The sequence below is a fragment of the Dryobates pubescens genome, chromosome Z (assembly GCF_014839835.1).
Source record: "Dryobates pubescens isolate bDryPub1 chromosome Z, bDryPub1.pri, whole genome shotgun sequence".
In the NCBI taxonomy this organism is placed as follows: domain Eukaryota; kingdom Metazoa; phylum Chordata; class Aves; order Piciformes; family Picidae; genus Dryobates; species Dryobates pubescens.
The window spans coordinates 42,168,635-42,181,540 of NC_071657.1; the positions used below are offsets into that span (position 1 = coordinate 42,168,635).

General features: G+C 36.5%; 1 protein-coding gene across 1 annotated transcript; it reads right to left on the reverse strand.

Annotated features, from left to right (window-relative positions):
• Positions 1-2,175: 2,175 nt before the first annotated feature.
• On the reverse strand, positions 2,176-12,676 carry NUDT12 (nudix hydrolase 12). The gene is made up of 6 exons (XM_009903853.2): positions 12,457-12,676; positions 9,621-10,213; positions 8,606-8,773; positions 6,727-6,840; positions 4,635-4,834; positions 2,176-2,409 (listed from the first exon to the last, which is right to left on the reverse strand). Exons 1-6 carry the CDS (start codon positions 12,660-12,662, stop codon positions 2,299-2,301), a joined length of 1,392 nt encoding a protein of 463 aa, XP_009902155.1. The 5' UTR covers positions 12,663-12,676; the 3' UTR covers positions 2,176-2,298.
• Positions 12,677-12,906: the final 230 nt, after the last annotated feature.

Consider the following 12,906-nt stretch of genomic DNA (forward strand, 5'->3'; position numbering starts at 1 on the left):
ATACAACATTTCCCTCCATGTCAACCAAGGAGTGGAGGTTGTCCTTGCCCTTTCTCTTGCTATTAATATATTTATAGAAGGACTTTTTGTTGTCCTTCACAGCAGAGGCCAGTTTAAGCTCCAATTGTGCTTTTGCCTCCCTAATTTTCTTCCTGCATGATTTGGCAACATCCTTAAACATTCCGTGGGTTGCCTCACCTTTAGCTGTAACAAGAGGAAGAAGCAATATAATTACTTGTCAGCTGCTTCAAGTTTGTCAGAAATTCTTGCTTTAGAGTTTCCTATGCCTTTCTGTAGGAATCCTGTCTGGATGCAAATCACCTTGTGATTGTATCAAGAACTGAGATACATCTGAACAAAGGTTAAGATCTGCTCACCAGACAGTAGCTGCCCCAGGAGTGGGTGGTAGGAGATCCTCTGGAATGAGCAACAAAGATGGGATCATCTCTACCCATCAAGACCACAGCTACCCTGGAAAGGGAGGATAGTGAAAAGGCTTCTGGACTATGCAACATATTCACCACCTGGTCTGGTAAGTCCCTGGCACAGACCCTTACCATCACACTTGAAGATTCCATGGTGGCAATATCTGGACACATACATAAGGGTAAGGGGCCAGGAGAAATCTGTGATTAAAAACTGTGTAAGAGGACCTGAGTGATGCCTGCTCTGGAGAGAACAACTCCACTGAAGACATCATATGCTGGAAACATCATCAGACAACCCAAGCTTTAAAGGACTTGGACTTTGGAATTCTCTCTCCCTCCCCTCCTCTGTCCAAAGATGGCTCTCCTCCTCTCTGTCTCCATTTGTTTCACTCTCTCTTCCTCACTCTCCCTGCCCCTTTTCTTACTTCCTCTCTTTTGTTTACTTTATCCTTTAATAAATAGCCTTACTTCTGGTATTTGGCCTCATTTGTGCCTTAATTTCACAACATGTGAATGTTTTAAAAAGAACTAGTTAGTCTCTTTTACCCTCTGGACTGAGACAATTGCCTTTAAGTAAAAATAGCTGCTGAGCAGAGCATGACACCAGACTATTAAGATCTGTAAAACATTTTTATTGATTCAAATTTGCAGAGAATTATGAAGCAAATGTGACATCATTCACTAATAAAAATATTACAATTTCTCTGGATAAACAAATCACCATATGATAAAAAGCTAGTATTTACAACCATCATTGCATTTTCCTTGGGACACGTGCATTCTTTTTTGTTTCAGTGCAATGACTGCATAATCACAGACTACTGAACCACTACATAATGACATTAAAATAAAAACAGTATACATTTATTATCTTCCATTTTAAAAGAATATTAGGTTTTTCAATAACAGTAAATTAAGGCACAGATCTGAGCTAAGACAGTAAATATACACAAATATTTAAATTCATATTACATTCTCAGTCTTACAGCTGGGATCAATATATTTATTTCAACTGTAAAGTTTTAGCAGCAACAATCTTAGTGTCTCCATTTCCATGAAAGAAATTTCTATTATTTTGAAATGCTATGTCTTAATTTATATTTATTCTTTACTCTACAGTTCCATTTTTAATTATCCGAGAATAAAATAACTAATTGCCTACAGTCAATAAATACATTATTATCTTAATAAAATAGCTAATATTTAGGGGTTTGGGGATGGTTCTCCAATACCTGCTACATAAAGAGAGTATTGTGTTATATCTTTAAATTCAGACAGACATACAGTTGGGTTAGTGCAGTCCAAATCATACTGGAGTAACTCCTCTGGTTTAGAGGGCTATTAATGTGGAAGATACAAATTACTAGATAGTCACCATTTAGCTATACTATTAGCTTAAAAATAGCCACTGCTGATAAGGTTTTCAGCACTGCATGTTGATACTCAAAGAATAAAGAAAGCAAAAAATGGGGAAGAAATTATTACAACAAAATAGGAGATTGTAAATACAGATTTCACACAGCAGGCAGGTATCTTTGTAATGCTGTGACTCCTGACAGTGGGGGACAGGAAAGAACAAATCAAACATTAAGAATGTAATAGCAAAGAGCATAATAAATTAATTCCAAAACAAAAAAGCAGCCTGTGCACAACAAGGTAACAATTTTACCTCACTTGTATGCTTTGGGTAATTACTGGGTGGTTGTCCAGTTGTAACTCTGTTCTGCAAAGAGCCTCAAAGGTTTTCATAATTTAGTCCAGGAACCAAAAGAACGTAGAAAATTAATTTACTATATATACAATTCCTTCCAATGTATTCCTAATTTAGAATTCACTAGAAGAAGTAATTTAACATAATCAATTACTGGAATTAAAGATTAGCATTCATTCCAATCCAGTGTTTTATCAACTGGTGTGCAATAGCTTGACTTGCGGGCACAAAGAAAGAATGCTGGTTTCCTTTAATAAGAACTTCCACAACCTGCAATAAAGACAGAGGTTTTTTGAGAAGAGAGTATTAGAAACTATATGGAGTCTAACATTCTATTAATGCAAGAATTATATTATTGTGATGATCCTACAGCTATTAAACATGCATATAATCCATGACAGATGTAGAGAAAAAAGCCACACGGGATTCTGTGTGAATTCTGACATTTTTGAGCTCAAATCCAAAGGATACCTCCTTTCAATTACAAGTATGGAGGCCAACTGTTAATATAGTATTTAAGGTTTTTGTGAAACCTTTTAGAAGTATGGACTACCAGCTCTACACCACTCCATACATTTAATTTCTTTTTCCCTCATGTAGTGGAGAAGGAAACGTGATTTCTTGGTTTTCTGAAGCACCTGCAAATAACATGGGAGTTCACTTTTAGTTAAGTAAATTTCTGATGTACATTTATTTATACTGCTCTCTACAACTATCTTAAGGGAGGTTGTAGACAGGCGGAGGTCGGTCTCTTCTCCCAGGCAACCAGCACCAGAACAAGAGGACACAGTCTCAAGCTGCACCAGGGAAGGTTTAGGCTGGAGGTTGGGAGGAAGCTCTACACAGAGGGAGTGATTGCCCATTGGAATGGGCTGCCCAGGGAGGTGGTGGAGTCTCCATCATTGGGGGTGTTCAGGAGAAGACTTGATTAGGGTGCTTGGTTGCATGGTTTAGTTGATTAGGTGGGCGGGATGATAGGCTGGACACGATGATCTTGAAGGTCTCTTCCAACCTGGTCTATTCTATTCTATTTTCACTCTGCATGTGACCAGCTACACACAGAGCTGATACTCATTTTAAAAAAATGCTCTCAGCATTGTCTGGAATACACTGAGATTGTAGGTAACTAACTTTGACTTCAAGTTGACTTACAGAGTCAAAATACTTCCAAGTGCTAGGCAGAAATACAGTGCTACTACAAGTTTAGCTCGTAAGTAGCATGCGGAAAAACCTATGAAGACTATGTTGTGTAAGCAACTTTTCCTTTTTCCACTCATGAACTTAAATCTCAGCATGAAAATCTTTTTTAATCCTCTCTTTGATTTGAATGTATTTGAAATACTCAGGAAAAATACCCATTCGGTACCAGGGTATTAAAACAGTACTGAATGGAAAAAGATATTCAAACTAATGAATTCCCAGAACTTTTACCTAAACCTCCCCCATCTCAGTAAATCTGGTGGCATGTTTGTTTGGAGAAATTCAGATGATGTTTATGATGTTATTTAACACTACTTCTGCTAAAATGGAAAAGTACAGGCTTGCTAAGAAAGTGGGTTAAAATATCAGTATCTTCGGTATGTCCCAAAAGGAAAACATGAAAGGCCTAGCTGTCAAAAATGTCAGGAAATAGGCTTGGAAGTGACTCTCAAATTACCATACATATACTGCTGTCTTGGGTTGTTTGAAATCTACAATATAATGCTGCTGTAGTATAAAGTGAATAGTATATATGCCTGTCATAGCCATGACCTACAGAATACGCTTTAAATGTGCTGATTTTGCACAGCCAGTGAGTACTGAGTGGCACCAAGTCCTGTGAAGGAGGGATGGTGCTCCTCCTGCAGTAATCTCCCTGCTCTGATTCAGCAAAAAGGGTGCATGTGGGAAACAAAGAGGTCATGCTACACTCATGTCAACACTGGGAGCAAGGCAACCCCTAGACCCTCTACACTCTGCAGACCTATTTCAGGAACCTTCCAAGTGAGATAATGCACATGCCCAGGCAACTCCACCCAGGGAGAGGACCCCAACAGATCAGAGACTATAAAATATCCAAAATTATCTAGGCCAGGCTGAAGACCCACCAACACCTTGGAAAGCCAGATTGGAGCACACACTGCATGACACTAGAACCTGGGGTGATGATCACTTCCTCTCTCCTTTTTCCTGCTATTCCTGTCCTCTCTTTTCCTTCTCTCCTCACCTTTAATCTTCTCTAATTTCTTCTACGTGTGATACTGAACAAGTTGAAGAACATCTCCTTTTCTGTATTGCTGTTTATATTCAATAAAGAGTTCAATTGGTCTCTTGATGATGGATTCACCTTTGTTTGTCCATGGGGGATCTCAGAACCTATAGCAACTTTGTCTCTAAGACCATGGTTTGAAGCTCAAGTCACATCAATGCTCATTTGACTTGCTCAAGAAAGCACCAGAACTGATACAGTCAAACTGATACAATCTGTACAAGAAGGAAATTAAACTGAACTTCACCTGTTCTCTTGTGAACCATCGGGCATCCTCTATTTCATTCTTGTCAACTTCAATTTCTGTAGACACTGCAACAGCTAAGCAGCCAATCATTAGGGAAGAGGGCATTGGCCACGGCTGACACGAAACATACTGAACATGGCCAACTTTGACTCCAGCCTCCTCTTCTACTTCTCTTCGAACAGCATCTTCTATTGTTTCACCTAATCAAAAAGGGCAGAGAACAAGCAGCTGAAGAAAATACTCGAAGCAATGATTACATCCTACGCTTGAACTGACTCAAGTCAACCCAAGGCAATTTGAGATCTCATTCGCAGATCACAGCACAGACCTTAACCACAAGATAAGAGAGGTTTAAGAATGTAAAAACTAGCCACTGGAGCAAAATGCAACTTAGAAAATATACATTAAGAAATCATCATACTTTATTTCCTGAACTGATGATTAATCATACACAGAAACTACTATTACCACACCTAAATTCAAGAAGTGGGTAGGAATTAAATCTTTCCTTTAGTCACTTTTTAAATGCTGATTTATTAATTTATAAATAGAATTGTGTTAATTTTTTTATTTTCAGCATGAATATAATATGCAATGCAAGCTGATAATGGGTATTTAAAATTATAATAGTAAAAAATCCAGAGACTTCTACATTGTGTTATTCACTCTACCTTCATTGCCTTAATGCATACAGACAAATCTCCAAATATAACTACAAAGCTTTAGGTCCATATTCACAGAAAACTGCTAGCTGTGTATGTGGACTGTTGATAGATATATATATATATATATTCAAGTGTAATAGGTTAGAACCACTGATTACAAGTTTACTAAAGCAGACAGTCCATGCATCAGAGATACAAGTTTCAGTTCAGCTACATTCAGCTGGTAAGATCAGCGATTCTTAAATTTCAGTTTATACACTTGAATTCTGTATCAGAAAGTAGTAAGGCCAGGAGAAGAAAGAATCAATCAACATGTTGACTTTTTCAGATGGTACTTGGATAAACTTATTCATGCTGTTACAGTATTTCACCTGCACACAGTTAAACACTATAATTTCACTGATTATTAAGATATATTCCCAAGACAAGACTGTTTTACGAACTGTTTTGCAGTTACTGACAATTGTAATTAATTCCAACTATTACTGCTGAACATAGCTAGCAAAATATCTCTTTTCTTACTAAATGATGTAATTTCAGCCTATCTTGCATATGATCAGTCAGGCCCTAAATATGTAAATATATGGTCATCTTTTCTAAATTATGCTTTAAGTCTGATTTTCCTGTGCTATAATCCCCTGCTAAGTGGTACCACAGAAAGAACCTTGTATGTGAGTTTTTTCCACTTAAATATGTGATATAAGAGCACATGGTAACTATTTTAAAGTTATATTTTCTCATGTCACAAGCCCACTGGTAGGTTACATCTCTGCCTTGATGTCCTGATGAATCATGAGCCCACAAGGCTAAGAATACCTCACGTCGGTGTTTCCAGCCAAGATCAAGATCAGAGTTCATGTCTACTTGAACGACTTTTGCAGCTAACTCTGCCTGATGGTTATGTTGTTGTTCCTCAGCAGCCATTCCACCACCCTCCCCTAGCCCCTGTCCCAGAAAAGAGAGAAGCAAAGAGAAAGCATTGGGTTAGACCTAACTAAAAAGCCCAGCCAAGGCCAGCCAGCAAGCAGGTTAATCTCTCTCGAGTGAAGCTAAGCAGCAGAGATCAAGAAAGAAGAATTGTTTAGGTACAGCCTGTCTTATTCTAGATATTTATCCAATGAATTTGTTTAGAGTAATCTTTTGTTTTCCTTTTCACACCCAAAAGTTATTTATTTATATTTTTCTACTCTTCTGCTCAAAATCTGCAACTAAATTTTAAAGGCATAGCCTAAAACTAGCACAACTCAACTTGCTTTTCCTTTTTTTTTTTGCTTTGTTTTTGTGTTTTTTATAAAAGAGCTGCTGTATAGAACTGTATTATCTAGCAAGAAGCAAAAAACATTTATTTGAAGTGATATCTAACAAATTTCTATATTATATTCAATACTGAGATGTAAAAATCAGCCATCAAAAATGAAATTACTCACCAGGTTCAATAAATCCAGCAAGACAGGTAAACATTCCTGGGGGAAACCTCTTCTGCCTACCTAAAAGGCAGTGGTTCCCATCTGGATGGATGACTTGCATTATCACAACAGGATCTGTAAGGGATGTGCAAGGAATATATTTCAAATGGGACCTAAAAGTGATAATACAATTCAGTCTTGACACCAGTGCAAATAAATACGTGTAAGGTACCTTTAAGTGATTGTAATCAGAACTGCAGATGCCCAGAGCAATATGTTATTTTATTTCACTTTGGTGTTTTTTGTTTGGTTGGTTGGTTTTATTTTTTCACTGAAAGGCATCTGTTTGCTTTGTATTTCAACATACATGCTTAGCAGAAGCAGTTTACTAGCCAAGGCTAGAAATGTAGGACATAAATTATCTGCAACCGAAGCACACAATCTTTCAAGAGTATCAGCAATACTAACCTAGCTATGCTTTCAGCAGAGAGAAACAATTTCTGCGGCAAAACCTGTTTACGATCAACTCCTCTACACACAGGTCTTAAGATCAAACTTTTGACTGAAATACCAAAGAAAAGCTAGATACTCTAGTTACAATGTAAACAATGACTATATTTTCTAGTTTTGATTTTGTTGACTATGCTATCAATCTCTCACCAGATGTCATAGTTTTACCTACTTTCTCCCTTCTGGTCATTTTATGAATCTTTTTCTTGTTTATTAAGTATTTTCTCCCATTGGTAACATCCTTTTTGTCATGTCTTTCACACTGTTCATCTATGGTATTTTCCTCTTTTTGTTAGCTACCTCTTAAATATCTTAGTATTTTGGTTTTTAATTTCTTTTTTCTATCCACCTCTGCCTTTATATACCTTTTCTCTTGCTATTGTTTTTCTTTTCTTTCTCTCTGTATGAACGGCATGACTCAGCAACCACTATAAAAAACAATTTCAAAGATTGTTGTCCTGCTTAAAGGTATCTGCTGCAGTGCAGCACATGTAATGTTGCTGTCTGTAAACTTTCTTCAGAAAAAGGTATCAGTACAAAATGTTGGTTCATCAGTCTTTCCTATATAATTTCATTCCTTCTCTAAGTTTGTTGTGATACAGACTGTAAAGAAACAGCCATTAGCGTTTTAGCAAGGTTTGTTATAGTCTACAGGACAGAATATGGCAGAATTGCTTTCTTTACTAGAGAGTAATCCAGCATGTAAGAGAATATGAAATTCAGAAAGACAACACACAGACATCACCCAGAATGACAAGTGCAGAAGAGAGAGCAGAGTAAAGGAAGGAAAGGCGCTAAGAACCACCAAATAACAGGAGAAAAAAAGGGAAGGGTTATTTTGCCTTCGTTTCCCCACCACCAACATGGTATACTTCCCTTTGCACCACATGAACAACAGAAGCTATAGAAGACTGCACAAGCTTGTAGTCTGAGTGGACAAGGCTGTAACTTTGTGATTGCTGATGAACAGTCAATGCCAGCAAAGATGGCTAATACAGTCAAAATTGAACTAGACAAAATAAGCATTGTTTGAGAACCGAGATACTTCAAACTCAGATGGTTTGAAGGTAAGAAAACAAAATGTAAGGGGAAAAGAAAAAGTAAAACGTAGCCTTCTGTATTACCAATATCTCATTTATGTTGTTGGAACTTCTAATGGAAATTACTCCACTGCAATAAAGATTGGTATTGTCACAGCAGTTCTTTGTCATAAACTACTACTACATGTGTCTACTGAATAGATCTAAGACACATGTAGTCTGGGGATACACAAGTATGTAAGACTTGGGACAAAAGCAAGGAGCTGAAATAATTAGAAAGAAATTGATTTACATGTATCTACTAGTACAAACAAGCCACTTCAGCCTAGTTTATACTACAAAACTCTCACCAACTCTTGGATATGATGTGTTGTGAACACCTTGAAGGCTGGGACAACCTTCTTTTAAGCAGGTTTTCTTGTAACCTCCTTCTTCAATCCTGGTTGCACTCCCACATGTTGGGCAGAATCGGTAGCGACTGTGCCATGCTAGAACAGACCTAGCCTGGGCTACCACTCCTTTAAAAGGATACATTGAAAATACACAAAATCAAATACTAATTCATATAAGCTTTTAGCAGTATAGAAAAAAGCAAATACTGAAGTTTAACATAAAAAATCAAAATAAGACTATGGCTTGAACTAAATTGTACTAAAAGAGAAGTTCAGGAATATGAGCTACTCAGATCTATTTCTTTGTAGCACAGCACATGCAATACAGCAGAGTACTACATAGCTACAGACTGTTTTATATATTCAGAAATAAATTCATCCAGATCAATATACATTATTTCTCACAAAAGTTACTTTGGGTAAGGTGCCAGAATTATGTAACGCACATTTTTTAGATTACTATTTAGGGCTACTACAGGTATGGATATAACAATGCATTGGTGTATTTAAACTTCAGATGCAAATCAACTTTGCCCTTTATCCTTCTGTAAAAGGAGAATTGTTACAGCAGCATTTGTAATGCATCTATAATGTCATTCACTCACTTAATGAACCTGACTTGCTTGCACTCTTTTCAGACTATCTAATGCCTTATTAATAGTTTTATAACTTCTAATGAAAACTCAACTCTTTCCATATTAGAATATTAATGTGCATGAATTAGTATTTAAATAGTACCATTTGTAAAATCATGATGTCAATAGATTTTACAGTTTAATGCTTTCCATGTTCTCAAATACAAAATTCTTCACAAAACCACTGACAGGCTTTTTAAATGAAAGTATTTCTAAAGCCACTGAAAACACCTGCTTCTTTTTTGTAGTGGATTATCCTTGTATTATATATACCTCTGTGAATCTCAAAATTTATCCTGATTACCTATTCAATAACTGCTGCATTTTATACATCTTACCAGCTTCTTTTTCAGGAAGCCGAAGTAGTTCTGGCATTGGTGGGTAAAGAAAATAACAATCCTCATGATTCTGTTTGAACTTCTCAGCAGAAGCAGAATCTATGCTAAGAGCAAACCAAGTAACTAACCCATCCTCTTCATCTTGTAGACCTCTTCTATTGCAAGCATCCAGCACATTCATGTGTAATTGAAGTTCAACTCCAAGAAAAATTAAGGTGCTTTCTTCACTTTGGTTTATGTACTGCTGAACATCCTTGTGGCACAGCCTGCAAAGCTTTACTCCTGGCTGCTGGGAGCCCTCTATTCCCCCACTCAAAGTAACCAAAGGACTTAGATTTGAGAAGAGGATGTATACTGTAGTTGGATGGGTTTGTTTTTCACTTAGCCACTTGGAATCTGTTCTTTTAGCACTTTTTCTGTCCAGAAGTGTTAAACCAAAATAATTTTCACATTCCTTCACTTCATCTGACAGAAAAGTAGGCCTCTGTCCACCATTCACATCTGCCAACAAATTCACTATGTGCTTGTATCCCCAAAATTTAGCAATGTCCAGAGCTGTCTGCCTTGATTTATTAACAATGGACCTGTCACACCTAGAGAAAAAAAAAACAACAAAATGAAACAGTGGTTACCAGGGCACATATGTTTAGGAAAAGTTCTGATTCTTACTTACAGCATATACATCCGATATTATTAATATGCAAGAACTTTTAGACACTCTGTCTATACCAGGGCACTCTTTAGGCTTAAACACTTAGCATTACAGTAATGAAAAAGAATCATACTCTTTTGCTGCAGCCTTATTTCACTTTTTTGTTCATCCACTTACCAAGATACATGCAGTACTGCACCATCAATGAATTAATTTATATCCCACATACTGTATGATGTAATTTTAAACAAGAGAAAAAAAAGAAAAAGAGCAGGTCAAGATCATTTACAGATAGAACACTGAAAGCCAGGCAAAACCAGGCTAAAGGTCTCTTCCGAATAACCAGTAAAGATAATTAAAAGAGGCAGTTTAACCAGCATTACTTTCTAGAAGCTACTGAAAACAGCCTAAAAATATTTACAACAGAATATTTACCATTAAATAAGGACCAAAAATACAGCCTCCGCTTAGTGAGAGAAGTACCACCTTTACAACTGCATTGGTGGTCCCTGAAGGGATCTCTTTGTTACCAAAAGGTCTGCAAAATGATACAGATAAGGAAACATTGCCTCATGATATATATTTAAGTATTTACTTTAAAAAATATTATTTGAAGTAGACTGTGGTTGATTTGGAAGTCAAAAATAAAGCACTTCTATTTTTTGTCAATTTTAACTCGAGTGGATAAGAAAACCAGAAATCTTATTGCAAACTACAAATTATAGAGTAGATTTGGGCCCAGGCTGATGATTTTTCAAAACCAGAAGATGCTGGTATATTCATGTTGCTGATACATAGGTAACTGCATCACAAAGCTGTTTTGATTTGAGATTTGGTTTTGAGATTCTGAGTAGTTTTCCAGGGAGTTTACATTAGAAAAGCATTCAAAACTTAATTTACAAGGTTTTGGTGCTAAAGAAAATACCATTGATCATTTTTCTCCTAAACTCTCCCATTTTTCTGCTGAAGTCTCCTTTAGGCAAAATCTTGCCAGACTTCCTAATTATTTTGCATTCCTACTACTATCTGCTCAGGTATGTGCAAACTTGTGATCAGGCTGGTACTTGGTGTCCACAGCTTCTCTTTTACATTAAGCATAAATTTAAAACTGTTAGGCTATTTACCAAAATGTTAAGTTCCCCCAAATCCCAAAAGATTCCTCAATGCATATTTTATTTGAACACACACACACACACAAAACTTGTCACAGAGACACTCCTCTACGTGCTGGAATACACCACTTTAATACACAAGAGTGATTCGCCTGACATTCCATGCTGGGCCCAACAGAGGGCACGGAATCTGTGTAGGACTAAAAAGAAAAGTGAGAATCCACTGGAGGCTATGAAATACTGTGCCTAATATTATTCACAACCACAAAATAAAATTAACTTATTCAATTCTGTAATTTTCTGATTAACATGGAGATTAATTGAACCATAGTATCTGGCTCTTAAATTTTTTTTCATTTGAATTATTTGGATCCTGACTTTATTCAAGGCTCAGAATAATGTTCTTTGGGATCTCAAGGAGACAACTGAAGTATTTTTTACTTTAATGAGTGTCTTGAAAAATTAGAACTACAACAGTTTAAGGAAGACAAAAATGTGTCATAGCAAGATTAGACAAGAAATGAGCACACTTGGTGTCATACTGACTGAAGAAAAGAAAATGTGACAGCCCAAGAGGGAAGTGAATTGTCAAAAACTATGACAAATTAAATTAATCAATCAATAACTTTGGTAAAGGTGTGTCTATCATGTCCCACTTAACAGGTCGTAGGTCAACAAATATTCTGCACCGTGATGTAAATGTAAGTGGGCTGCAAATAAAGATTAGAAGAAAGTCTAAGTGGAAAAATCATATATATACCAAATTTATTCTCAGTACAGTGGTTGGAACGAGATACAAACTGTTCTATTCTGTTTGTCTGTGGGAAGTGTCAATATATCCTTGAAGATCAATGGAATAATTTTAGAGATGGTCATCACTTTTAAAGAGTTTCTTAGCAAATATGCAAAGCATGATGTAATTGAAGAATCCAATTATAAATACAAAGCATATTTTCCTGAGTTTTAACCTTGAAAATCCTGCTGCTATCTGTGAAGTAAATTTATTTTCTGAGATAAAAGCAGACAGGGATTTAAGTTACAGCTCTTCAATGGGACATGCTAAGCACCTTACCCTTTTTCAAGAAGAAGCTGCACAACCTCAAGATGTCCATTTCTGGCACCGTACATCAAGGCTGTCCAGCCATTATCTGCAGATGCATTGACAAGTGACGGAGAATGCCTGAGCAATGCTTTTAGTTTGGCTGCATCTCCATTAGCAGCAAAATTATGCAGCTGAGAAATAATTTTCTGGTGGAGGTTCTTTTCAAAGGCTGTCATTGCGTCAACTACTTAAAAAACAAAAAACACCAGCAAATAAAATTACCTGAAAACATATTCAATGTTAGTAAAACAACTTAAGTAAAAATCATTAAATTCGATGACATGCTTATAACCAATATTATCACTGTAAGTATGGCACGAGTCAAATTCTTACTGTGATATTGTTATTCCCAACCAAAGCTTAGCCCCATACGTCTCAGAATACAGTGAATTTTTATCGTAACTATCAAGACTAGATGTA

Coding starts and splice junctions, on each gene's coding strand:
- NUDT12 (XM_009903853.2), bottom strand. CDS start 12,662: ATGACAGCCTTTGAAAAGAACCTCCACCAGAAAATTATTTCTCAGCTG. Junction 10,214..12,456: donor CAGCTTCTTCTTGAAAAAGG/GTAAGGTGCTTA, acceptor TTTTTTCTCTAG/GTGTGACAGGTCCATTGTTA. Junction 8,774..9,620: donor GCTTCCTGAAAAAGAAGCTG/GTAAGATGTATA, acceptor ATCCTTTTAAAG/GAGTGGTAGCCCAGGCTAGG.